The sequence below is a fragment of the Chionomys nivalis genome, chromosome 5, assembly GCF_950005125.1.
Source record: "Chionomys nivalis chromosome 5, mChiNiv1.1, whole genome shotgun sequence".
In the NCBI taxonomy this organism is placed as follows: Eukaryota; Metazoa; Chordata; class Mammalia; order Rodentia; family Cricetidae; genus Chionomys; species Chionomys nivalis.
The window spans coordinates 16,254,139-16,281,018 of record NC_080090.1 but is presented as its reverse complement, the minus strand read 5'-3'; the positions used below and the strand labels follow the sequence as shown (position 1 = coordinate 16,281,018).

Sequence of the window (26,880 nt, the reverse complement as noted above, 5' to 3'; positions counted from 1 at the left end):
GTCAATCACTGCTGCGAACGATGCTTTATATAAATGCGTAGTACAGAATGGCAGAAGTGCGTTTAGGATGATTTCAGAAGTTGCTGGACTTTCAGTCCTAATTCCATGCCCAAATTCAACCATCATTTTTAAACCTTATATTCTAACACAGTCCAACTTGAAGATCCGCAACCCTGCTTTCACACATAGCTGAGGAGTCTAGGCATACAGGAAAGCACTCTTGGTTTTCTGTAACTAAACCGTTATGTTCCCATAAGAGCAGAGAACTCACCTGCCTAGGAAGGACACTGATGAAATTCCTCACGTGATGCCTCAAACCTGAGCGGAATTGCTCTAGGCAAGGCTTACTGGCACAGATGGCAGGACACACGCACCGTGAAGCAAGCATGTTATGAGCTCAGAACCATGGCTGCAGTGTAGCCACGTGACGTGATATGTTGAGCGTGACTAGACACCTCGGATTCATTACTCGTATGATATATCAAATTCATTTTAGTCATTTCATGTTCAGAAATGCTTTACTGTTGCCAAATTGTTGACAACCTCCACATTCAGCTTGCAATGCAGGGACGGCTCTATTTAAGTACCCCTACTTCAGATACAACTTTTGTTACCATAGTCTATGGGCAGAAAAGTATGCATTATTATCTGATTTTATTTTCCCTAGTCAAGTAAACTTGCTTAAATTCCTGGTGGGAAGATCTTTAATGCATAGATAAATAGATTTATTTGTATAGCAAAGTTTGAGAAGCCAAACGGTTTCCATTTACAGATTTTCTATTTTCACTCAGGAATAACACATAAGGGGGTCAGGACTCAAAGCAGCAATGCTACTTATGAAATTCCATTCTTATTGGATATAGCACGCAGGGCTTTCAGATTTGCCTTATCTGGGGGAAGGGGTTGTGATGCGCAACTGAACTCAGGTCTTGTTTGGTTTGCTGTGGTCTCTAGCTGGTGGATCTGGTGGCTAGCAGGTGCTAAAGTCTTGGAGATACAAAGTTACAAAGTAAATGAGCTAGAAGATACAAGGATTACTTTCCTAAGTGGAGAATGCTTCTTTCCGGGTTTGGCTTAGGCATGGCGGAGTCAGGGTCATCACTCCTCTGCATAGGCTTTTTTTTTTTCCTACCCTGTACACTTCAGGTGCACACCTTGGAGGCTGGTGACAAGGCTCAGTGGGTAAAGATGCCTACTGCCAAGCCAGATGAACTATGTTTGCTTCCCTGGATCTACAGAGTGGAAGGAAAGAACCAACTCTTGCAAGCTGTCCTCTAATGTCCATATACAGTCTTTAGTAAGCACACCCACAGGCACACCCCACCCCCCCACACACACATAAATGAAGCACATCTTGTCTGTGAGGCTGAGCAGTTCCTGCCATCAACTGAAATACAGATCCAACTCTTGCTAGGAACACCAGGAGTTTCCAGGGTCTTAGACATCCATCCCAGAGTATGTGGAGCAGGCAAAGGTATTCCTTCCAGTTTGACATTCTTAAGGGTGAAAGTTGCTGGCTTTCCTTTGGAGAACTGTACAAGAAGAGCTTCTTGCTAGGACATTGATCTCGTTCCTGTGTGCTTGGTTGACTGGACTGTGGGAAGGATGCCCATTCCGCTGTGCAGCTTTAGAGAGTTCTGCCTTGATTGGAAGCAGTCACATTGGTCATTTAGCCCATATTCCAATTCCAAGGTTCCTTTGCAGGCCTGAGCCCTTCACACATTCTAAGTTTTTGCAGTTAAAAAAATTATACAGCACCCTTGCAACGCACAAAACTCGGGACACTGTATAATCCAAATGATAGGATGAACTCTGGGTTTAAGGAACACATGAATAGCGCCTGGTGTAATGCGCGTTACCACGCTCAGTGCCTAGGGCAAACTGGCAAACACTGCTTCAACTCTTGCCAAAAACTTGTCAAACTCCAACACAGAGTTCCTTCCAAACTCTCAGAAGAAGGTCCAAGACACAGCACCTCATGTAGTCCGCAGACTCTACCGGGGCAAGGCCTGGATCCCAGCCAATGTAAAATATAACCTCCGGATTGGAAGAGGAATTCTGTAGTGCTGAGCAGGGGCCTCGGATGTCAAGATGCTGAATATGAACATGATGGATTGTGTGTTGTGCTGTACTTCAGAGTCAGAGTGAGGATAAAGGTGAAACTTCCTTCCTTCAGGAGGTCTGCTTCCTGTAAACGGGCAGTATGATGGAGTTATAGAAAGCGTTGTCCCATCCATGATAGCAAAGAGGCATCATTCAATCCAGTTTAGGATTCAGGAGTGCAAATGTCAGAGACCAGAAGGCAGGCAGCTCATGCAAAGCAATTTGCAGATCTTCTTAGAGGATGTGTAGATTAGTCCCATGGAGGCAGGATGCTGGGGAGGGAGAGATATAACACAGTCAAGACACACAAGACACCGTGATGCTTCAGGCACTACCAAATGCTCTTCTAGGCATCCTGACAACTTCATGAGATTGGTACCACCATTTTTCCATTTCAGAGACAAAGACAGATTCTGTGGTTTGTATCAGACAGTGTGGAGTGATGTACAGTCTGCTGCAATGTTTGGGACCCTGGGACTAAGTCTTGACTTTGCCACTTATGTGACCTGGAGGAAGGCTCCTAATATCTTTTCATCCCTGTTTGCTTGTCTTTACAATAAGGAAAATAATGGTATATATGTCATGAAGCTGGGATGCAGATGAAATAAGTGGGTATATACGCAGCCCCTGCAGCTGGGTCTAAGTTCCTAAGAACTATTTATTTTCTTGTGGTAGTTATTTGTTTTCAGCCAAGGAAGAGCTTTGAAGCTAGCTTAGCTTGATGGTAGGGAGAGAGCTCTTTGTCATTTTTTGTTGTATGTCTTCCCAGAAGCCACTGGGTTAAATTTCTTTACCTTCTTTGATTACGTGTAAAAGGAGACCAGAAGTCTGCTCTAGCAGGGTGTCATGAGAGCACAGGTATCGTGGAAATAGTTTGGAAGGCAGCTATGCTCACCACTATACCACCAACGCGATATGGAAATAGTTTGGATCCACAGAGCACCTTTTAAGTGGAGGAAGCTTGCTATTCAGGCTAGTCATGAGACTGTGTGACCCGCAGAACAAACAGTTGCATATTTGCCAAGACTAGCCTCGTCTTTAGAGGCATTCAGCAGTTAGCGGTAGCTCCAGTCCTTCTTCACCACACAGAGGATCGCTGAACCTTTTGCTAAATCTGGCTCCAAGATGCTTCTGTCTTTAGATCCAGGCAATCGCCTCATCATGCACCCGTGCTGCCTGCTATTTTGGTACCGAGCACAGTGCTGTGCATTCACAGCACGCCAGCTACACATCTATATCGTCCTCTAGGAACTTGGCCGTGGACCATATAAAGTTGTCATATAAACCAGCTAGGACAACCCGCACCGTAGAGGAAACAAACACCAGACCCAGCATCCAGGACACACGAGACTCTGCCTTTCTCATCAGAGAGGTCCCGCCTGCTGCTTTATGACTACATTCTAGGAATGGTCAGTTTAACAGGGTTTTTATCAAAGCTCCCAACTGGAGATTTAGATAGCTGTAGATAGATATTTGCCAGATATGAATATGTCTTACATAAAACAGGATAAAAAACATCAGATGAGTTCCAGCTCCCTCTTGTCTTGAGAGATTACCATGAAAAACTCTCCTTATTAATAGAAAAAATGTTTATGGATTCTATTTTTTTAAGAAATTGCATGAACAGTTTCCCATTTATCTTTTGAAAATTCTGTCTAGATGGCCATGCATCAGGTTTTCTCATGAACATATCTAACATGCAGGCTTTGTACATATTTGTCCATACAGACTAGGAATGAGGTGCTCATAGTTATCTGAAAGGCCAAAGACTGGCAATTCCTTGTGTGACATCAAGCCACCCTGCCTACTGAGGGAGTTTCTAAGATATTAACATGTCCCAAATTTAGCATTTATGCTCTTGAAAGCACTTCCTTGCCCCAAAAAGATCTAACTGAATATTAGAAATTTTGACCTTTTAGGTTTTTTATTTTTTATAGAAGAAGTGTTTGATGTTCTGATTATTTTCAATAAAAGAGGTCTGTTCTCAAATGTGATGTAGGGAGAGAATTCCTCAGGTCCTTTGAGAGAGATGAAAACCCTCTCTTAAGCCTGCCTGAGTGGAGATCAAGGGCATCCTCATCTGTCTCTGAAGGATGAACAGTGTCCATGAGATCAAGGGCATCCTTGCCTGTCTCTGAAGGATGACCAGTGTCCATGAGATCAAGGGCATCCTTGCCTGTCTCTGAAGGATGACCAGTGTCCATGAAAGGAGCCTGGGTGGTGGCGGGGATGCTCTAGAGCTTGGCATTTTATTCAGGTCTGTCTGCAGGGTGACCGTCTTGCCTTGGGACTGTTTGAATATGTGTCTCTTGTGAGGGTATACTGGCTCTTCCAAAGCCAACCAGGCTTTCTTGTGGGATTTGATAGTCATACGACCCATATTTCGGCCAGGCCTGTCCCTTTGTGTGACCCCAGATATCCCGGTAGGCTTGTCTTGAACTTTGTAGGTAGCATTACCCAAGGATGTCTGTAGAAGGTCGTGTTCCATGCCCAGAGATCAAGTTAGGAGCTTGCCAAAGAGAAGAGAGCCACTCTGCCCTGACCATATTCTCAGATCTCTAGAAGCTGCTTGATAAAACATCACCTCCCCAGTTCTCCAAATGGTTGCATCTTCTTAGCAAGTAGGTCAAGGGAGGGCAAGGACAGGAAGTCAGGGCTGCAGCCAGGGGAAAGCTAGGGCCTGGGACATATTTACATCCATGCTCTTTTGACCTCTAGGCACAGATGGTGTTATTCTGGGCCTTCTTCCCTCCTTTTCTTCCCTTTCCCTTTTCAGTTAAACTTGTTGTGGTGTTCAGGCCTAGTGCCATTTCATGGTAAGGTTTAGAAAATGGGGCACACAGTCTATAATAGAACCTGTCAAATTTAATATGAACAAACCCTTGATTTCCTTCTGAAAGATAAACTACACAATGAATGAACCTTGGAAAGATAATTATATCACAATAACACACAATGTTGTAGAAGAAAGAGAAGAAGGAAGGAAGGAAAAGCCTACAGTGAGACTATATAATGTCTGCTGACTGCATATAGTGACTAGGGTATACTTTCCTCATCAGCCGACTTTAAAACTGTATTAATGAACAACAGAAGTTTTGAAAATGTGAAGAATTACATATGTTATTATGTACAACTGCCAATATATCCTATAGTATACCATCATTCATTCAGTTAAAACCCCTGTTCTGAACAGCAAGGACTTAAAAACTGATCACTAAATATAATCACTAATAAATTATTTAGATCTGATAGGCTGGCATAGCCAGTAATACAAACTTCTTTTTATATATTTCTGATATCTTTACAGAATATACATGATTCATTTTAGTTGATATATTTAAAAGATCAAAGCTTTCTACACTCTCAGTGCTTGCCACAGGGAACTCATGTAGGTAATTTAGATATGGTTATTTTAGAGGCTTTTCATCACTTAGGACTATTTGGTAACCACGAGGCCCTCTTCCTTGTGTATGAATACATATTTTCCACATAGAATGTGCCCTAGAGTTTCAGTTTGTTCCTTTTAACCATCACTTAGAACAACCCCTTACCTGGAGGACTAAGGAAACCCTCCTCTCCGTCAGCATTAGTAGTCAACGGGCCTGCCTTCCTCACTCATCGCTGTCTACTGGGGACAAAGAGAACGGGAGACTAGAAAATTTCAGCGGAAGAATTTGATTAATTTGACTGAAAGCTGTGTCTTCTAAGGCGACCCATCTTAGATTCTCCGGATAGCCCTGTAAACTAATTGTTTGTCTGAACTCCTCCAGGAAATAGCTCTTATCAGCTTCACCATCATCTGTAGCTCCCTCTCTGTCCAATGAAGCAGAAGTTAGCCCAAAAGGCATCTCTTGTTTAATATACATTATGATTTTATCTTTATATATGAGTTGATCTATTTTCCAAAATTAGCATATAGTTACCTTTCTGGTGTCTTCTGAGGATCCCCAAAAGATGTCACAGGTGGGAGGCAGCCAAGAGCCATCAGAGCCAGTGCTTTAAAACAACAAAAACAATAGTTATAAATTCAAATAAAATCTTACGAGGTTTTCAACATACACATTAAATAAAAGAAAGGCTGCTTTTAACGAAAGGAAGCCCTATGGACAGAAGGAATGAATTCTGAAGGCCTCAGGATTCCATGGCCTCTTATTTCCACTAGATGAGAGAGGTATTTGGAGATGAAAAAAAAAAAACCCAGTGGCCCAACATTTTGATAAAGAAGGAAGAATCCATTTCCATGGCTTTGATTCTTTGATAGCACCAGAAGTTTGTGTATGGGAACCGGAAATTGCTGGTAATGAGTCTTGAACAGTGCAGGACACCTGGGATGTGGCAGGTTGAATTCTCAGGAAGCCAACACTCAAATGAAGTTGAACATGTGTGTATGTGTGTGTGTGTGTGTGTGTGTATCTGTGTGTGTGCGCACACGTGTACGTGTGCATGTGGTGGGTTGTGATTGTTGGAGATAAGCACCTGGGATGGAAGGGATGGAAGTTTGAACAGAGGGAGAGTCAAGCTGCCAAGAAGGCTCTACTAAAGCTTGTTCAACCCTCCAGGGACTCTCTGGAGCTTGCATGGCCCAGTGCAGCTTCTGTACTGGATTAGCTGGTGGCCACTGGTCACCGTGCAAAGACCACCCTGAGGATGCCAGTTTTCTACAGCTCTCTGTAGCTTTCTTCAGCTGAGGCAAATCTTGAAAGGGCTCAGAGAGGGAGGCTGACTGTCCAGTCAATAGGGTAACTTGTGACCAATAGGGTAACAAGTCCTCTCCCTTGAGGAAAGATCCGGAAGATACCCTGCTATGTCCCCTGCGTGTGGTTCCTTGGAGTTCCACTGCCCACAAAAAAGAGGAGAGTGCTGGTGGCATCTCATGGGCCACTCCACATTTCTGGAGCTGGAAGGTGGAGATTTCAAGTTTCAGGCTATGAAGGTGTTGCTTGCTCAACGTTTTGACAAGTAGAACAATGGACTTCCAGATCGAGTTCTATCAGCATCGTCCAGTTCCTTCCATTTCACCAAGCTTAACAGCTGTTTTCATATTTAAGGTCTAAATTTGGTACAGTAGACAATATGGCAGATTGTGTGAGGAAAGCTGGGCTCCAGATCCTGTCGCTTCCTGTAGGATCACGAACAAGCACTTTGACTCTTCTGGACCACAACCCATCCATGGTCCCCGGGAGATCTTGGTACCAAATGGAACACTTTAGAAACTGTAAAATGGCACTTGAAGTTTTCTCTTTTCACCACGGCATAGAGTCGTTCACTCAGTTATCATATTGGTGTGCATCCTAACTGTTAATGTGTGGGTCTGCCTGCCTCTTAAAACCAAGCAAATGGGAGATTTTGTTTTCTGCTAATTATTTTTGCAGACCTTCTCCAGAGACGTATTTCAAGTCTCCCTCAACTTCAAGCAGAGTTAGGTCATTGCTTTGTCATTGTAGGTTCTTGGGCTTCCATACACCAGTCCGTCAAAAACCATGTTGACAGTACTGTATTTCTCTGCTAAGTTCACCTCATTTTGGTATTTTTTTTATTTTATTAACCACCTGCATAGATGAACTTTTACACTTCATTTTCATAACCCTCTCAAACTCCGAACATTCTAATTTACTTGAAATGTTTTCTTTACTGTGGAAGGTTTCAGGCATGCAAAGAATGAAATATTGAAAGATACCCTGTTTAAAGACTCATAACAGAGCCAATATCCATGTGCCAATGGCTCAAGTTAATATTATCTTATGTCATACTGTACAAATTATTGTTCGGGGTCTACTTGTATCCAGAATTTGGGACCTATATTGATGATTGACAGAGCATCTGATCTACATAAATAGTTCACCATCATTGATTAGGAATGAAATTTATTATCCTGTAAGTAACTGCAGTGCAAAAAGTCATTTGCAGTGAGAAATGTAACATGAAGAGATTAAAACCGCTACCTCTGGGATGATTGAGAAGATTCTAGAGACTGTGACTTAAACAGGAGTGATTTGCTCGGGGAACAAGAGCATTCTAGGCAGTGTATTAGTTTTCCATTACTGTATCAAACGCCTGAAATCAATTAACTTAAAAAGAGGAAGTGTTTGAGTTAGCTCCTCGCTGTGGAGGTGGCAGGCTGTGATCAGGTGGCTCCATGGCCCATGGCATCAGATAGACCATGGTGGGACAGCATGGTGGAGGAGGTCTGTTCACCCCATGAGCCTCTTGAGGCTCCACCTTCACGATTAAAACCCACTAGACCCCACCTGAAGCTTCTGCTGCCTCCCAGTAGAACCAAGCTGAGAACCAAGCTCGGAATGTGTGGGCCTGTGAAGACACTCACAGTCCGTACCATGAACAGAAGGAGCATGCCGCCTCTGAGTGGCCCAGGTGCCAATCAGTGCTTCGGTCACTCCCTCTGCTCCAGGCTGCCCTTCTCCTGGCGCTCTCTCGCTGTCTATACCCCTCCTGCGCAGGTTTGGTGCCGACACCTTTCTCCATGTCTGGATTCCCACAGAAGTCTCATTACATGCCTGCCCTGTTCAACATTCCATTCATCCATTCTCTGAACAATAACTCTAGCCTGCCTGTGGATTAATCTCGGAGCTTGCGAAAGTACAGATTATAGTCTCTCAAAGCCATTCAGAATTTGGGGACGAGAGTCCAGGGACTCGGAGTTCTAACACATCGCCACCAGGGGCCCCTAAGGCGAGTACTATATGGAAACACGGGAACAGAATATTTTGTAATGCAAGAGAGAGTTGCAAAGATCCCTGAGAAATCAATCTGCTGCGATCCCTGTGCTGGACCATCAAGACACACCCTCTAACCTCCCACCTCCACCCCCTTGTCAGCCTCTCTCCCTCCTGTACTCCTGACTGAGGAGCCCCCCCACACACATCTCAAGTGTCTACTTAGGGCCAATCTCTCCTGTGGGCTCTGGGCACACACAGGGCCTTGCTAGTGTGTGTAGCATCCTGAGTAGCCACGCCCACTCAGTGAAGAGCTTGTGAAGTTGAGCGGCTCACTGTAACATTTGCTTGGCTTCAGTACTTTCTTTCTTCTGGAAACTGTTTCTGAGGAGTGCCCCCAAAACCCAGCTGGGCAAAGCAGAGTCCAAGTGTCTGAGGCAGGGGGCTGTTCTTCCTTGTATACATTTTGGTTACCAACAGCATCTGAACAGTTTTAAGACAGGTACAGTGTGAGCTTGGATACCTCTGCTCAGCTAAAGAAAGCTGTGCCTGGAGCCCTTCCTCCCCTAGGGACCGACATCTGTGTGTCTACAAATGCTCTCTCATGGAGTCTCACACACATGCACAGAACCTTGGTCCTGTAGGCTCTGTCTGCACATATATGACTCAACATGTGCTCGGTATGTAATTAAAGATTTCAAGCACTTGCTTTTGCTGGTCTCTGTTCCAGCTGCCATGTTCAGAAAATTCCTGAGCTACTGTGGGTTAATGAGAGTTGCAGCAAGTGTTTTTCTGCTGGTCTTTCTGTAAAGCTCCTCTCTCTCTCTCTCTCTCTCTCTCTCTCTCTCTCTCTCTCTCTCTCCCCTCCTCCCTCCCTGCTCCTCTCTCTTTCCCTCACTCCCCCTTCTCTCTCTCCCATCTCTCCTCCCCCCCCATTCTCCCTCCGCCCCTCCCTCCCTGCTTGCCCCTCCCTTGCTGGCTCTCTGAGATAGCAGCAGACAGAGAGGCTGGTGAAGCTCTGGGAAAAGAGTGAGCATGCTTGCAGGGACTGGCAGCATTTCAGCCAGCTCCCCTTTCATCCCATCCATGCGGTGTTCTGGGAGGGCAATGCGATGTTGAAGCAGGGACTGACCTGCACCAGGAGGGTGGCTAGGAGTACAGAGAGGCCAGGATCTTGGCTTAGCCAGAGGCTGGAATCACAGGAATGCTGCAGCAGGGGCTGCTGCGAAAGTTCCCAGACCCCCATGGATTTTAGAATTTCCCAGCCTCTTCTGCACCTCTGCACACCCTTCCTTCCTCCCGAGATGGCCCCAGATCTGCGGGAGACACTTGAGAGCAGCTATTTATTAGCAGATGTGGAGAGCTGGTTGCTGCGCTTGGTTCTTTAGCCATGCTTTCTCAGTGGTGATGGATTGGACAGCAGTGTGAGTAACAGTTATACACGTTCCTCTGGTTCCTTGCTCTGTCTGATGTGCTTTGTGTTTTTGCTTTTTTAATTTTAACTTTCTCAGTGAATTTCCTTTGAAGAGAGTGAAACCCAGATGTGTGGAGTGTGGCTAAGAAGTTAGGAGGTCCAGTTCGTGTGTGCTTTCTCCTTACGTAATTGGCATTCTCAATACACACAAACTGTTGGCACGGAATCTGCTAGTGTTCTCCCGAGGGCGAGAATAAAATGGGAAGGAAGTGTATCAGGATTTTGAACTGGTAGTCGTCGCTGTAAGGGGACTTACTCAGTGTTGTAAAAATATTTGGCATTGACCCTTTTTAGAATCAAAGGTGGGATTGAAATGTGTTCTTTTCACAGAATCATGGAAATGAAGTTAGCCTGTGGCTTTCAGAACAGATTCTTTCTAGCTACATAGACGGGAGATTGATTTCTTTTTAAACTGAGGCTCAGAGTTGACTGAATCCCCACGTTGTGCTCCAGCTTTGCCGGAGACAGATCCTTCCCTGTTCTTGCACACTGGGTCTGGGGGGCAGCACACTGGCGAGGTGAGAGCTGGCCATGTCGTGAGAGGTCCTCCATCTTTCTGTGTGGATGAGAATCTGACTCAATCACCTCAGTTACCAAGTAGCATGAAAACCCAAATCAGGTCGATGTCACAGAAGAAAAAAAGAAAGGCTATCTAAAAGATCAGGAACTGAAAGTTAAAAATACAATTTTCCTTTGCTTTCACGTGGGAAACAAGGTTCATTCTGTAGAGGAAGAGCCGTTTAAGCTTTCTAGATTAACAAATAGTCTTTTACTGGAGACTTTCACCGTCATAAATCCCCTAGGTATGGACACCTTTCACTAAGGATTTTTTGTTTTATTTTATGATTTGGTTTTACAGACAGTTGTAACTTCCCCTTTAAAGCCTTTCTGGTAGCACTCACCATTCCTGGCTGCCCGAAGCTGCTTTGATCTGGAAAAGGGTTTCTAACTGGTGCTGTCATAAGTTCTTTGCCTTTCTGGATCTCAACCCCAGGCCCCTCCCACCTGCCTGCCCTCCCTGACTTGTCTCCCACCCCCTTTCTTCCCTCCAAATCTTGAAAGATCACGAAGGCCCATTCTCTGGATGCGCTGTGAATACACCCAGCCCAGCCCTGGACGGAGGGAATACTATAAAGCAACACACAACCCTGACAGTGGGGACTGAACAAGCAAAGCAGATTCCCGAACATTAAGTCAGTTCTATGTGCAGCAGAATGAGATCAGACCTGATCCAAAGCGGTGCTAACTTTATTAACTGACACTTGACATTATCAAGAGTCTCCAAGGTCCTGAGGGGAATCAGCCTAAAGCCACATGGAATCCCCAGACTGCTCTGTGATTCTTGCCAGTCAGATGTACCTAGGACCACACCTTCTACAATATGTCCTTTGTTATCAAGGGGGATCTGTGACAGAAAACACATGTTGGCCGTGTCACATGGGAGCCTCGGCACACGAAGCGGTTGTATCGCAAGGGAGAAGGCTGTGAGCTCTGGAGCTGTTTTGTTTGGGTTTCTGGTTTATATGAACTCTGGCAGACTCACGCATCTGGAAGAGGTTTGGAGGGGAGGGGAAGAACCTGGAGCAATGCATGCAGGGAAAGGGAACATCATTAAACATTAAATAATCAGAGTCAGACTTGAAAGAATTTTCTTACCCACGCTCCCTGTCGCTGCGCTTGCTTTTGGTCCCCCATTATGGCAGGTGTCAATTGCCACCTCCCTGACCAGTGGAGAGGGATTGTTTCCTAACACTTAAGGATTCGGTTTCTCTAGAAATAATAGAAAAGACCAGGAGGAGCGACCTTCCATGTGCCTGCTAATTTTAACAGAGCACACATCCCTGTCTGCCTCTCCTTCCCCTGGCCCATGCCTCTTGGTGCCTTCAAAGTGTTCCTGGTACAAAGGCCTTAAGTCCCCCTGTACCCTCTCTGCCCTATGAAGGGAGAAAGATAAGGGGCCAAGGACAGGGTTTTAATGGAGGGTGGAGAGCAGCTTTAGTGGTGAATGAGGAGAAAGAAAATGGCCAGATTTGCTGATACCTACAAAAGGTCTTTGAGAGGCAGTGATTGGTGTCAGGAAAACTGCTGAGCAATAAAAAAACAGAAAAGTAAAGTAAAGTAAAATGAAAAACAATAAAAAAGCAGAATCAAGATGAGAGAAAAAGATCTGGGTGTTCCTGAGGCGCTTCAGGTAAAGTCCTGTGACAGTCGAGAAGGTCTACACGGGCCATGCCAGGTGGTTCGTTAGAAGCCTCACACTTCCCAGAACCTCATAGATGGGGCAAAGCTCGCTCTAGGGTCCAAAGTCCTGCAGGGAAAGCTTCGTTCAAGACGAACTGCCTGCTCTCTTACTTTGCTGTGTGAGTACATTTGTCTGCCCAGCCATCCTCCTTGGCCACGGCTTCCATTGTGAAGAAGTTCTCGCTAAGTGCGCCTGAGAGCTTTATCTCTGAAGATCAGGGTCACCATGGAGACCCCCTTGTTTCTCTTACCATACTTGCGATCTGGGTTGTCCCCTCTTTTGTTCCTACTGGTCCTCGTTTTTACAGCCTCCAGGTCTTCTCCCCATGACATCTGTTTCACCCTCATCCCACCTGCACTGCAGCAAACTCTGTGTTCCTGGTGTGTCTAGCTGCAGAGCCAATCTAGGCGGAGAATACATCTTTCCTCAACCTGACCTTTCAACCTAGTCCCTCAGAGAGATGGTAGGCAAGAAACATGTCTTTGATAGATTTGGAGGATCATCACATTTAAAATTGCTAACAGTAGATTTGAAGTGTGATCCCCTTAAAAAGATGTGAGAGATAATGGATATGTCAATCATCCCAATTTAGACAACCTTCACTGTGTACACATCTTGAATTATGCTATGTTACAGCAAATCTATACATTTGCATTTGTTATCTTAAAAATTCTTATCATTAGACTTGTAAGAAGAGAAAATTTGGGGCTGGAGAAATGACTTAGTGATTGACAACACTGGCCTTCCTTACAGAGGTCATAAAACCAGTTCCCAGCAGCCACATAGAGGCTCACAACCATCTGTGATGGGATCTGATGCCCTCTTCTGGCCTGCAGGCGTACATGCAGAGAGAGCACTTGTAAAATAAATCTTTCAAAGAAGATGAAGAACAAGAGGAAATTTGACTTATGGACAATGGCTGTGTAAGTTTCCCTGGTCAGAGGAAAAACTCATTTTCCCTAGAGCGTTTCTTCCTCAGAGACCTGCCCAGTCCTTTCCCATCACAGTAGACATTGTCATCTATTAGGGTCACAGTTAAGAAAGGTGCAACAAAGTGGCAGAAATAGATCGCAAAAACACAATGTTTTAAACAGGTTCGTAATTTGTGCTGGGCTGTGTTTGCAGCTGTCCTCAGCCACCTACAGCCTGAGGTTGCAGGCCGGACCTTCCCACTCTGAGTCAGTGGGAGAAGCTGCTCTTTGGTAGCAGCTAAACTGTGTAACCAGCACTTAGTGCCTCCCCTTGAGCTACTAATCTGTAAATCGCTGAGCATCTCTGAGCTCCTAATTTTCACATCCACGAAATGTCTGCGGAGCTCACTGCTGGGCTAGCTTTCCAGTGCCGTAAAACGTGCCCTACATGATCACGTTCTGAAGAGACAAGGTTTACTTTGGCCCACAGGTCTAGAGCTATTGGCCTCCTTACTTAGGGCTTAAAGTAAAGGGTCACATCATGTTGAAGAGTGTGTAGTAGACCTTCACCTCATGGTCTGAAAGTGAAGAAGAAAGACCAGAAAATCCAAGTTCCCGTCAAGATCATGACCTCATTGATCTAAAAACCTAGTAGCTTCTCTCAAAGCTTCCACCACTCTCAACTGTACCATGCTGGTGAGCGAGCCTAGGACACATGACTCTGAGGAGCATTCCAGATCCAAAGGACGGCATCTCATTAGGCTCTGGAAGAATTAAATGAAAGAATGTGTGGGGCTTAGCTCTGTGCCACATTGTGTCTTTCTGTCAGTGTTGCTGTGGTGATGGCCGACTGTCCGACTGTCCGACACTTTCAATAAAGGCCCAAGCTCTTAAGTGGCTGGAGGTCTGGGGAAGGCAATGAGAAGGGAAGAGTGCTGGGGTGGTGGTCAAGCCTGGGTGCTTAGTCTCAGCCGGGGCGATGATCAAGCCTGGGCGTTTAGTTTCAACTGGGGCAGTGGTCAAGCCTGGGCATTTAGTCTCAGCTGGGGTGGTGGTCAAGCCTGGGAGTTTAGTCTCAGTTGGGCTGTGGTCAAGCCTGGGCATTTAGTCTCAGCTGGGCTGTGGTCAAGCCTAGGCGTTTAGTCTCAGCTGGGGCAGTGGTCGAGTCTGTGCGTTTACTCTGAGTTCTGTTAATAATCACTGGTACGGTGATTAAACAAGCAACAACAGAAATCCCGTGGCTAGCTGCTGACATTCTGAGATGCTTCTTCCTAAGGTGTTCCTCTGCTGTCCCCCTGCACAGGGTTTTCTCTTTCCCCTGGCTGATTCCTTTCTGCCGTTTCTCCTGTAATTCTCCTTTAACCCCGTAGGGCCAGTTCATGATAGTCCATCTTCAGTGCTTGGCGCATGTGTCTCTCCAGCCCACACATTGCTATGTAGGGGTCGTCGTCATCCGCCCCTTTCGGTAGACTGTAATCTCTGGGAATGGTACTTTTCCTTGAACTTCGCATTCTGCGTCTAGACTAGAGCCCTCCTTGCTGCCTGGCTGTGTGGCGGAAAGGGGAGGTGGCTGAAGAGGTCTTGCTTTGCCTCAGTGGTAGGTCTTCAGTGAACAGAGAATGCAGCAATGTGTCCAAAAGCCTCAGATGAGCAAAAGGATCAGTAGCTGCCTTCCGGCGTGAAGTAGCATGATGATGATGTCTGTTTAGCACTAATATTTTGCTTCATATGCTCAGTACTAACATTAATCCATGTTATTGGACCAAACAACGTCCTTTTTATTACTGCTCTCGCGGTGTGTCTAGTTCTCTGTCATAGACGGAGGATAGATGCTGTGGGCCAGTAGTTTGATGTTTGTGTCCCTGGAAGCAATACAACTTCCATCTCAAAGGGACAGCTGAAACTGGGAGGAGCCTTCTGTCATCTAGTCTACCCAAGTATAGGAGAACAATTCTATATTCTGCCCTGAGAGGAGGGAGAATTGAAATTGGTTTCTAGAAAAAAAAGGGAGGGGGGATAAAGAGATGGCTCAACAGTTGAGAGCACTGGCTACTTTCCCAGAGGATCAGAGTTCGATTCCCAGCACCTATACAGAGGCTCACAAACATCTGTGGCTTCAGTTCCAAGGAATCCCATGCCCTTTTCCCACTTCTGCAAGTACACGGTACCCAGGCATAAATGCGGGTAAAACACCTATACAGACACATAAAATTAAATTAGAACAAAAAATCAAGGGAGGGGGCTCAGGGTATCAAAAGCTATTCCTTGCCTGCTTCACAGAATCCGCATCAGGGAGAAGTATAGCCAGTAGAGGAGCAAAGACTTTTGGGTCTGGATTCCAGTCTTGGTGGGTCATTGCTGAAGTTTGGGGTCTTTCTCACTTCTGCTGGTGTTTCTTTCTGTGTGGGACTGTCCACAGCTACTGAGAGTGACACCTGATTGTCCACTCTCTTTGAGCCCAGCCTTGGGAGCCACCATTTTTTCCTGTAGAATGGCTTATGACTTTCTGCAACACCATATGAGCTCAAGTTGGTGAGGAGGTGGCCTCCTTCCTCGCTGTAAGAATGTGTTTTCGGGTGGGAAATTTTCTCTCAAGACAAAGCGAAATTCAAACCATGTTTGACAGGAATGGATGGTTCCTGTGGCCAGTCCTGATAGAGAGCCACGAGATGGTCTGGGGATGCCGTGGAGCCCTGCACTGTGTACATGTGGGGGCCGTGGAGACCTGCACTGAGTACATGTGGGTGTCATGGAGCCCTGCACTGAGTACATGCATGTGCTTTGTTAGTGGGTCACTCACGGGCGTGCAGATGTTCATATCTGTCTACAGGCAGGCCCATGGCAGCTGCTTTTACCAGTAGGGCCAGTGCCCTGTGGATCAAGTTCAGACCAGCAGGCCCGAGAGGCTCATGTTTCACTTTCTTTTGACCCTGGATATTTCCACAAATGAGCCACCTGCCGTATCTGGGTGCCGGCGTGAAGGTGTGGAGTGCAGCGGCAAGGCTGCAAGGCCTTTCTCTGCTTTCTGGTGCACGAAAGGGACGTGGAGGAATCCCACAAAGCCACAAATCCAAGACGTCAGTTCATAAATATGTAAGGTCTCCGCTTAGGTAAAGAAGCCCGATCGCCCAAACTGTCATTTGCACATTCTCTTCAGTTGAACACAGATGTCCGTGCCAGATAGTTCCTGGATACTGAGAAAGGGAGCTGGAGAATGGGGGCTGGGGGAGGGCCAGGCTGATGGCCCAGACTGCTCTCTCTCTGCTTCATCCTACCCTGTGCGTTGTGTGGGCTCTTTCTCTCAGTATTGAATTAGTATGTGCAAAAAATTAACTGTGTGGCATTTGGAAAAGGGTTGGGGATGAGTCTGGACAGAAAGGCAGGGAAAAAATGTGGCCAGCATTTAGCTTTTGGCAGCAGCAACTCAATCTATAGATACTTCCGTTTTGGTTGCATCATGATTAAAGCTCTCAGAATCTTAATACAAATCCTGTCAATCACTTGATATTAAAATCTAGCCCTGTGGATCGGATGCAGGCTGGGAAGCAGATGTGGAGTGTAAGGGCACTAACTGAGCACCTAACACATTGTAGGCATTTTGTCCTGGGGTCAGAAAATGAATCTAGGAAAAGAATGGCCAAGACAGCAGCTGATTCTGCCACAACAGAAAGCCACAAAGTACCTCTTCCCATTAAGGTATATCTTAAGCAGAACACTCTCAGGTCCTACAGAAGGAGAGAATGAATTCTCTGTGGGTAGAGGTGAAGGATGAGGCAGAGGGTGTGGCTGGGAATTTAGAGTAGAATTACCTTGAGTTTCTGTTTACCCACACTAGCATGAAAGAAGATGGCGTTGTGCAAGTATATGCTTATCTCACGATCACCCATTTTTAATGACACGTATCATGGAAGCTAAGATATAAACCTTTATAAAATGCTTAGAGTCTAAAATTAAATAAGGTATTTGATAAAGAGTTTTAGAATGATGGTGGTGGCACACGGCTTTAATCCCAGCACTCGGGTGGCAGAGGCAGGCGGATCTCTGTGAGTTCAAGGCCAGACTGGTCTACAGAGCAAGTTCCAGGACAGGCTCCAAAGCTACAATGAGAATCCCTGTCTTGGAAAACCAAAATAAATTAAACAGAATATCATCATAATAAAAAATAACAATTTCATCATGGCAGCTGTCTGCCACTGTGAAAAGAAATCTCTTATTAAATATGCTTAAAGAAAGAGAGGTTTATTTTCACTTCTGGTTTCAGAGTCTCAATCCATAGACCTGTGACAAGACACAGTATCACCACAGGGAATACAACACAGAAAAAAATACACCCTCTTCATGGTGGCTACAAAACAAGGAGGGAGAGAAAGGGGCCGGGATCCCAAAATCTCCTTCAGAGCACACCCCAACTATCCTATTTCCTCCATCTAAAGCTCACATCACACATGTCTTTCACACATGACCTTTGGGAAACATAGAAGATCCAGATTATCACATACGAAAAATAGAACTCAAAATCACATCCCATTTTTACAGCTGATTGGAAACAGTAAATCATGGATCCATAAAGGGGGAGGCATAAGAACTGACTTGGCCTGTGGTTATAACCTCAGCTCTGTGACTGACAGAGGACATTTTCAATTACAAGAAGATTGATTATACTAATATATCTGAATATACTGATATAGCTGAAGATAGTATAGCCATTTCTAAAAGTCCTTTCTTGGAAAACAAGGTGTGGGGAAGAGAGCTGCATAGGAGAGAGACCAGAAAAACAAGTTCAGCCCACCTCTTCTTACTTGGAAAAGCCTGGAGTTGTATCCAGGAGACCGTAGGAAGAGTCCGGGATTTCACAGCAGTCTGTGGTCAACCTGTCTTTTCTCTGTGTTGTAAGCTCTCTCTGCCTCCGTTCTGTTAGCTGGTTATTAATCTGCACTTGAGAAACCCATGACAGGGAGGAAGATCCTGACGAGCCTTCTGAAGCTCCTGAAGTGTGGGATAATGACTTGGATACTTTTACAGTGAGCTGAGCATCCTGCTGACGGCAGAGGAGTGGCCTCTTAACCCTGGGAAACTCCTTAGAGTGCATGCATTTGGCTGATTTTTCAATTCTGAAGAGCAGAATTCTAGGGGAAGGGAACTATATAGTACATTCTTGAATCCCTTCATACATTCTCTCTCTCTCTCTCTCTCTCTCTCTCTCTCTCTCTCTCTCTCTCTCTCTCTCTCTCTCCCCCCTCTCTCTCTCCTCGTGTGTGTGTGTAGGTTCAGGTGTGTGCATATGTGGGTGGAAATCAGAGTATCATAGGACAACCTCAGGCACCTCCCATCTTTTGTTTAAGAAAGGGTTTAAGGGGTTCTCTGGCCTGCAATTGTCCAAATAAGCTAGACCAGCTGGCCAGCGAGCCTGTCTCCCGGTTCCATCTCACCTTTGCTGAGGTGACAAGGGTATGCAACCACACTCCGTTTTTTATATGGGCTCTTCTGGGATTTGAACTCAAATACTCATGCTTGTGTGGCGAGCACTTTATTGGCAGACCTCTCTCCAGGCCTCCTCATTCCCTCTTTCATTCAACAACAGTCGTTAAGCCCTTGTCACCCACAGGAAAACCCTTGGATAAAGATCTTGCTTTACTTTCCAGAAGCTTAAAAAGGAAGCGTGTACAGACAGTGTCTGTATGGAATAAGGACAGGCCTAACAATGTGATAAGAGCACGCACGCTTTTAGCCTTCAAACTACAGTTATTTCAAAGAAACGCTGGCAATGCCGGCTATGCTAGGGGATTTATTGTAGGAGCTTAGACCATTCATACTTGTTTTGTTTTCAAAGTTCTCAGCATTCGGTGGGAGAAAATGGTAAAAATTGGTATTTGGCTTACTCCTCATCTTCATTCTCAGCGAATGCCGAATAAGATTGGAACTAAATTGTTAAATTTTTGTCATTAATTGATTGTCTCATAAGAACACCTTCAAATGCAAGAGTATCATGGGTTTAATTTCTTTACGAATATAATTTTGAAAAACAGGCGTGGTGATGCATTCCTGTAACTCCTGCATAGTAATGAACACCTATAATTCTAGCACAGTCATGTACGTCTGTAATCCCAGAAGAATGGTGCTTGCCTGAAATCGCATCAAAGCAATGCAGGGCTGCAATCCCAGCATAGTGATGCATGCCTGTAATCCCAGTATAGTGATGCATGTCTGTAATCCCAGTATAGTGATGCATGCCTGTAATCCCAGTATAGTAATGCATGCCTGTAATCCCAGTATAGTGATGCATGCCTGTAATCCCAGTATAGTGATGCATGCCTGTAATCCCAGTATAGTGATGCATGCCTGTAATCCCAGTATAGTGATGCATGCCTGTAATCTCAGTATAGTGATGCATGTCTGTAATCCCAGTATAGTGATGCATGCCTGTAATCTCAGTATAGTAATGCATGTCTGTAATCCCAGTATAGTGATACATGTCTGTAATCCCAGCATAGTGATGCATGTCTGTAATCCCAGTATAGTGATGCATGTCTGTAACCCCAGTATAGTGATGCATGTCTGTAATCCCAGTATAGTGATGCATGCCTGTAATCTCAGTATAGTGATGCATGTCTGTAATCCCAGTATAGTGATGCATGTCTGTAATCTCAGTATAGTGGTACATGTCCGTAATCCCATAACTCAGGAGACAGGGGCTAGAGCATGGGGTGTACCAGGTGAAGCTTAATTTTGTAAAACTCTGTCTCAACAACATGTGCAGACAAAATATAATCTTGAGGGAAAAGTCTGTTTTTCCATGCAAATATGAGGGATTCCTCAGGGCAACACTTTGCTCTGAGAACTATCCCAGGAAGAAGCCAAGGAAACACGGACTTGGAGGTACCCTGGAGAAAAGAGAAACAGCCCTCTCAGCTTGCCTGGCAGCAAGTGATTTCCTTTCTAAAGGTCAGAAATGGAAAAAAAAAGCCAATCATCTAATCAAATTGACTTTGAGAATTAACTTTGCAAAGCACAAACCCACAGCCTCTGTTTCTCAGGGAGCCTAGCAGCGTTATTTGTGTCAACAGACAACTTAGAAAGAAAATCTCACTCCCAAAGGCCTGGCAAAATACATGTTGGACACAGATTAATAATGATGCAGAAAATTAATTATAATGAACACAACTGTTACATTCATTCTTCGAATGTAATAGCCTGGAAGATAACGTATTACAAAACGGTTTATGTATCACCATCGCCTAGAAGCTAGTAAATGTTAAAAACAAATGAAAAACACATTAGTTTACTTATTTTTTAAATGTTTGTTTAATGTCTACTAGGTACCAGGTACCATTCTTTAAAAAAAATTCATTAATCCTTTGAGAATTTCATACAATGTATTTTCATCATATTTACCACTGAATCTCCCCAGTTACTCTCTCACCTCTCCAGTTTTGTGGGGTTTTTTGGTTTTTGATAACCCATCAACTCCAACTGGAGTTGTCCATGTACACTTTTTATACATACTCCACTGTGATTGACCTACCAGGAACAACACCCTTAAAGAGTAGACTCCCCTTCTCCCAGAAGCCATCATTTGTCCGTAGCTCCTCAGCTATGGGTGGTGGCTCATGAATCCCTTCCCCTCTGCTCTAAAAGGCTGTCTGGCTTGAACTTGTGAAGCAGCCACAGCTGCTGTGAATTCACTAACTCAGCTTTCCTGCGATGTCCAGAAACATCCTCGGTTCCACCCTCTTCCTCACTGGCTCTGACAATCTCTCCACCCCCTCATCTTTGACTCCTGAGCCTTGGGGAGAGAGCATGATGTAGACGTCCGGTTTGGGGTTGAGTAACTCAGCTAACACTGATTCTCTGTGCTTTGAGGAGTTGTGAGTTTCCCTGGTAACCATCATCCGCTCACACATAAACTCCTCTGATGAGGTCTGAGGGATGGACTCTTCTATGGGAGGGAAATGAATTTCGAAGGTAGCTTTGAGGCTGTGTCCATTTAGCACAGTAACTGTAGTAGGTCCACACCGGTAGGTACCACAGCCAAAGTCCTTACCCTGGCAAAAGCTCCACTGGACCAGACTACACAGAACATGAGCACTGGCTACCTGCCTCTTCCTTTGGAGCGCCATGGCATCAGTGGGCATGTGGATAGGGAGATGGAAAAACAAAGATCCTGGATAACCCGAGAAGTCTCAGTTTTAAAGGACCACCTTAAAAACTAGGAAACAGAACCGTATCTCCCTGCCCAATACAAACAATCATTTCCCCCCACATACAGTGAAGATCCTATTAATGTATCCCGACAGGCTTGTTTTGAATCATGTACAAGAGCATCCCAAAGCAGCCCTGCAGGGCCTCTGCATTGGACCAATCCTTAGATAAAAATCATTCCACCTGGACCAGTGTTTCCAAACTCTGTCATGGATGAGGAGCATGGGGGGACTCTAAGGTTGACCCCGTCAAGAAGAATTGCAGCTAGATTCATGTCTTCTGTAATGTCAAGGTCTTGAGCCAACTCTGTTTATCCTCCCAGCAGTTCATGCATTCATCCACGCCCTCATCCATATATACATCTGTCTGTTTGTTCACATATGTGTAGTATGCATTGTGGGCTAGGCAAATTGGGGAACACAACTATGGACATGAGAGCTGGCTTGTGACCTTGTAGAGCTCTGGCCAATTGGAGGAAGTGGTATGAGCTCCCTCTTGTGTCCCCTTTCTTGTGGTGACTATGAGAGGCATGGTAGTCAGGGTTTACCACCTTCATGACCAGTACGGACAACGTAACCCCAGTGCAATATGGAAGCGATACTGGCCACACTCAACTTCAGCGTGGGGCAGCTCTGTCAGGTTACATAACACAGGCTTTTGTTTCTGTATCCATTGATCTCAAATCATTCTTTCTAAGTGCCCCCAGGACACAGCTTACATTAGTTAAAGCGGACAATCAGTTTTCTTTTCCCTGGTCATTCTTGTCTGAGGATTGCACTGTCAGAGAAGAAACTCGATCGAGTAAGTGATCTCCTCCAGTACCCAAGGCAAGGGACACAGCATTGATTTCGCGATCTGGTTTTCAGAGTGTAACAGTGGAGTAAGGAGAAATCTTCCTGACATCTGACTTAAGCTGTAGATGACCACAGTTTACCAGTTCAAACAAAAGAGTCTTCTTTTCTGACCAGCCCAGCCATCAGGTAACCAAACTCAGATTCAAGATGACCAGGAACCCAGATTGGCATGCATTAATGTCATAGTCTATTTGACTGCTGGTAAACTAAGAGCTTACTCGGAGAGAAAGGGATTGCGTTGGTTAATTTTATATCAGTTTGATACAGGTCATCTGAGAGGAGGGACTAGCCCAATTAAGAAAAGACCTCCAGGGGCTGGAGAGATGGCTCAGAGGTTAAGAGCATTGCCTGCTCTTCCAAAGGTCCTGAGTTCAATTCCCAGCAACCACATGGTGGCTCACAACCATCTGTAATGGGGTCTGGTGCCCTCTTCTGGCCTGCAGGCATACACACAGACGGAATATTGTAAACATAATAAACAAATAAATAAAAAAAAAAAAAAGAAAAGACCTCCATAAGATTGAGCTGTAGGCCTGTTAAGTGGTGGTTCTCAACCTGTGGGTCATGACCCTTTGGCAAACCTCTATCTCCAAAAATATTTATATTATAATCCATAACAGTAGTAAAATTATGGCTCTGAAGTAGCAATGAAAATAACTTTATGGTTGGGAATCACTACAACATGAGGGGGTCACAGCGTTAGGAAGGTTGAGAACCACTGCTGTAGAGCATTTTCTTAATCAGTGATTGATGGGGAAGGGCTCAGCCCATTGTGGTCCTGGGAAAGCCATAGGGAGCAAGCCAGTATGCAGCACCCCTCCTTGACCTCTACATCGGCTCCTGCCTCCAGGTTCCTGCCCTGCTTGACTTCCTTGAGCAATGGACTATGATGTGGAAGTGTAAGCCAAACAAACCCTTTCCTTCCTAACTTGCTTTGGTCATGGTATTCATTACAGCACTAGAAACCATGACTAGGGCAAGGATTAAAGCCAGGGCCTCTTTTGCGATGCTCTTATTACAACTCATGTATCCAGAAGTTTCTGTGGAGGAATCTCCTGAAACACATTCAGGCTATAGCTTTCGTATTAACCGTTTATTGTAAGAAGAGCAACTGCAAATGTTTGCTGGGTGTTTCTAATGCTAGAACCTGTCCAGAGATCACACACATGTGTCAACATCTGCCCTCTTTACGTCAGAACAGGCTTGTCCGACATGTTCTGTTTTTGACAGTTTGTTCCTAGATGTGCCATCAGGACATCAGTTTAATTTCCTCACAATGATATCAGGCCTGGTGATTCATTCTTAACTAAGCACTCGGTGTCAGAAAATTATAGGAATAATTAACATGGTAATAAAGTTAAAATACTACTCTAAAATCTATATGGATACTTAAAATAGCATAATTAGGGCTGGGGGATGGTTCAGTCGGTAAAGTTCTCACCATCCAAGCACGAGGAACTGAGTTTGACCCCCTCCCCCGAGGCTCTACATAAAAAGCTAGGTAGACGTGTGACCCCAGCTTTTGTGGAGTGGACAGAGACAAATAGAACCCTGAAGGTCTCTCACCTGCCAGTCTAGTCAGATGACCCTGTTTGAAAAGACAGAGGTGGAGAGAAATCTAGGGAGCGTGCCCAGTGTTGATCTTCACAGGCATGTGCGCGCATCCCTGCACACACACACACACACACACACACACACACACACACAAGCATGTACACATCACACAGATAAACATAAAAATAAAATAGTGTAATTGTGCTCCAATTCTGGAGCATACAAAGGAACTGTTCAACTTGGGAATCTAATATCTAAGAATGTTCCCAGAAGAGTAATTGACTTTGCGGTTTGTACACTTCACCCATCCACACATAGTATGTCTGCTAAGATAAAGGCCAAACAAGTACACAGATCAATGGAATCTGGGTCACTTGGTGGAGTTCACTAGGGAATTTTCATTTTTCTTTCTTTCTTTCTTTTCTTTTCTTTTTTTTTTTTGAGACAGGGTTTCTCTGGTTTTTGGAGCCTGTCCTAGAACTAGCTCTTGTAGACCAGGCTGGTCTCGAACTCACAGAGATCTGCCTGCCTCTGCCTCCCAAGTGCTGGGATTAAAGGCGTGTGCCACCACCGCCCGGTTCACTAGGGAATTTTCAATAAATCTTCCTTTTATTCTGATCGATTTCACTATTTCTCACTATTTGTTTCTGAATGGTTTTCTTTCTGTACAGCTTCTCTTAATCATTTGATAATTCTTCTCAAAAATACTAAGTAACTATTTTATATGACAAAGAAGTAATATGGAAGACCATGAAAAATTAGTTGTTCAATGAAATAATACATGAGCGGACTCCACTGCTTAATCTTGTTTTTAAATTCTTTATTTCTTGGCTTGCCCCCTCCCTCACTGCCCATCTCCCAAGTGCACATATGCAGGCTTGTGCCGTAGCATGACCCCAACAACGTGAGCAGGACCCCAACAATGCCAGATGCAGCGGTAGAGAGACTGACAGGAACAGTGGGAAGGGCCTGTGGTGAGTGCTCCCTCTGCTTCCTATTGATGGAGATGCTACCCAGACCTCACTTCCTCAGGCTACTTCATCACCTAACTGCCAGCCCCCGCTGAAACGATCAAATAAGCAAGTATGTGTTACAGAAAGCAAATTATAGGTCTTTGTAGCAGCGCTGACACAAACGTGCAGAAAACATTTTCCGTTGTCTTTCTGGTTGGGCCGTGATCACTGGAGACTCTTCTTGATTTCTACAGTAATCTAACCTGTGCCTCCTGCTCCATGGGGACTGTGTTAGCCCTTTGGTAAAACCAGACACGGCTGCTTCCTTGCCTTTGTCGCAGAGCACGGCACATAATCTGATGCATGCACGGCTGTGCACAATGCGTCCGCCGTAGGTTTTAACCATCAGTATGAACTCTGTCCCAACCTGCTTTAGAGTGGCTAGGCTGAGGGAGGCTGTGTGGTAGTTCTTGCTCTGTTGTGAACAAAATATACAAGAGAGTACTTTAAAGGAAGAAAGATTCATTGCGGTACCTAGTTTCATAGGGTTGGGTTTATGGTCACCTGGCCCTGTGTTTCTGGGAATAGAGTGAGGCAGAACTTCGTGGAGGTGTGTGTGTGTGTGTGTGTGTGTGTGTGTGTGTGTGTGAAGGAGGTCCAGAAACAAGGTACCCACAAGGACTAACCACCACAACACACCTACTTCCTCCAGCTATGTCCCACCTCCCAGTGTCTCTAAGATATCACCACCAGCTGAGGTCCAAGCCCCTAACACATGAGTTGGGGGGTATTTTATAACACAACCATAGCAAGAACAGTATATATTTCAACCTCTCAGACTCCAGCAGGGCTGCTGAAGCACCAGCAATCTGTAACAACTGTCAGGAATCTAGGGCAGTCCAGCCTTGCTGCGGAGACGGGTCTGAGTCTGACCCACCTCTTGTTCTGTTCATCTAGGGCAGTCCAGCCTTGCTGCGGAGACGGGGCTGAGTCTGACCCACCTCTTGTTCTGTTCATCTAAGGCAGTCCAGCCTTGCTGTGGAGACGGGGCTGAGTCTGACCCACCTCTTGTTCTATTCATACAGTTATCATGTGGAGACTCCATTCCGACTGTGTGCACTTGAAATACCTTCGGTAATTATTTCTTCAGATTTCAACTTACAGTAAATAATTTTGAAAATAAAAATACTGCAGGGAAGAAAATTGGCCTCCTTTAGCAAATGAAACTTATATTCAAATTTAATTAACCAAGAAACCCTCAAACCCAGTTAGCATGTCACCTCGCATTGACAATTAATTAGTTTTGCTCTGAAAAAAACTGCAGGTATTGAGCAAAGAGTTCTAGATTCGGCTTTTTTTTTCTCTGCCAACACTGCCTGTTTCTAGTTCTCACGCCTTGACGGCAGTTTGCAGCTTCAGAAAACATATTATCTCCAAAATGTGCAACCCCGTGTCAGCTTTAAATGTCACAAAATCAGCATACAGAGGGATGGGCATGACACACTATGGCTTCAACCGTGAAGACTGTAGGCGTGAGCAACATGACCACTTTCCAAGGGAATGGCTGCCCTAGGAGGTGGGTGGGTGGCCCAGTTCTGGCAGATTATGAAACATCTTCCTTTTAACTTTGCATTAGCGTACGGATAAGTGAGTTAGCCAATGTAATGAAAAGAGCATTAAACTCATCAGAACCCTGAAGCCAGGTTATATGGAATATGCTTATTCCTTGAAGGAATTTTAATTTTGGTTGGGCAGTCTTTAAGCTGATAAGACACACATACATCTTTTATGAACAACAACTTCTCAGCAGAAAAGTCAAGTACTCCATTCTCCAAGGAGCAGCTGTAAATTCACTTATGTCTGTCTTTCTCTGCCTGTAATTTATAAACAATCTAAATAGCAATCTCATAGAGATA

The 26,880-nt window shown here is 45.0% G+C and overlaps 1 protein-coding gene across 2 annotated transcripts in view; it reads left to right on the top strand.

Annotated features, from left to right (window-relative positions):
• The window catches only part of Kif26b (kinesin family member 26B), a 409,589-nt gene that overhangs the window by 266,462 nt on the left and 116,247 nt on the right, over positions 1-26,880 (top strand). Inside the window, exon 1 of one of the 2 annotated variants that reach the window (XM_057770143.1) lies at positions 10,049-10,201. The exons of the other annotated variant lie outside the window; for it this stretch is intronic. Coding sequence (XP_057626126.1) covers positions 10,131-10,201 — 71 coding nt within the window. The 5' untranslated portion in view covers positions 10,049-10,130. Of the gene's footprint in view, positions 1-10,048; positions 10,202-26,880 lie in introns of those variants that run through there. 2 annotated transcript variants of the gene reach the window in all.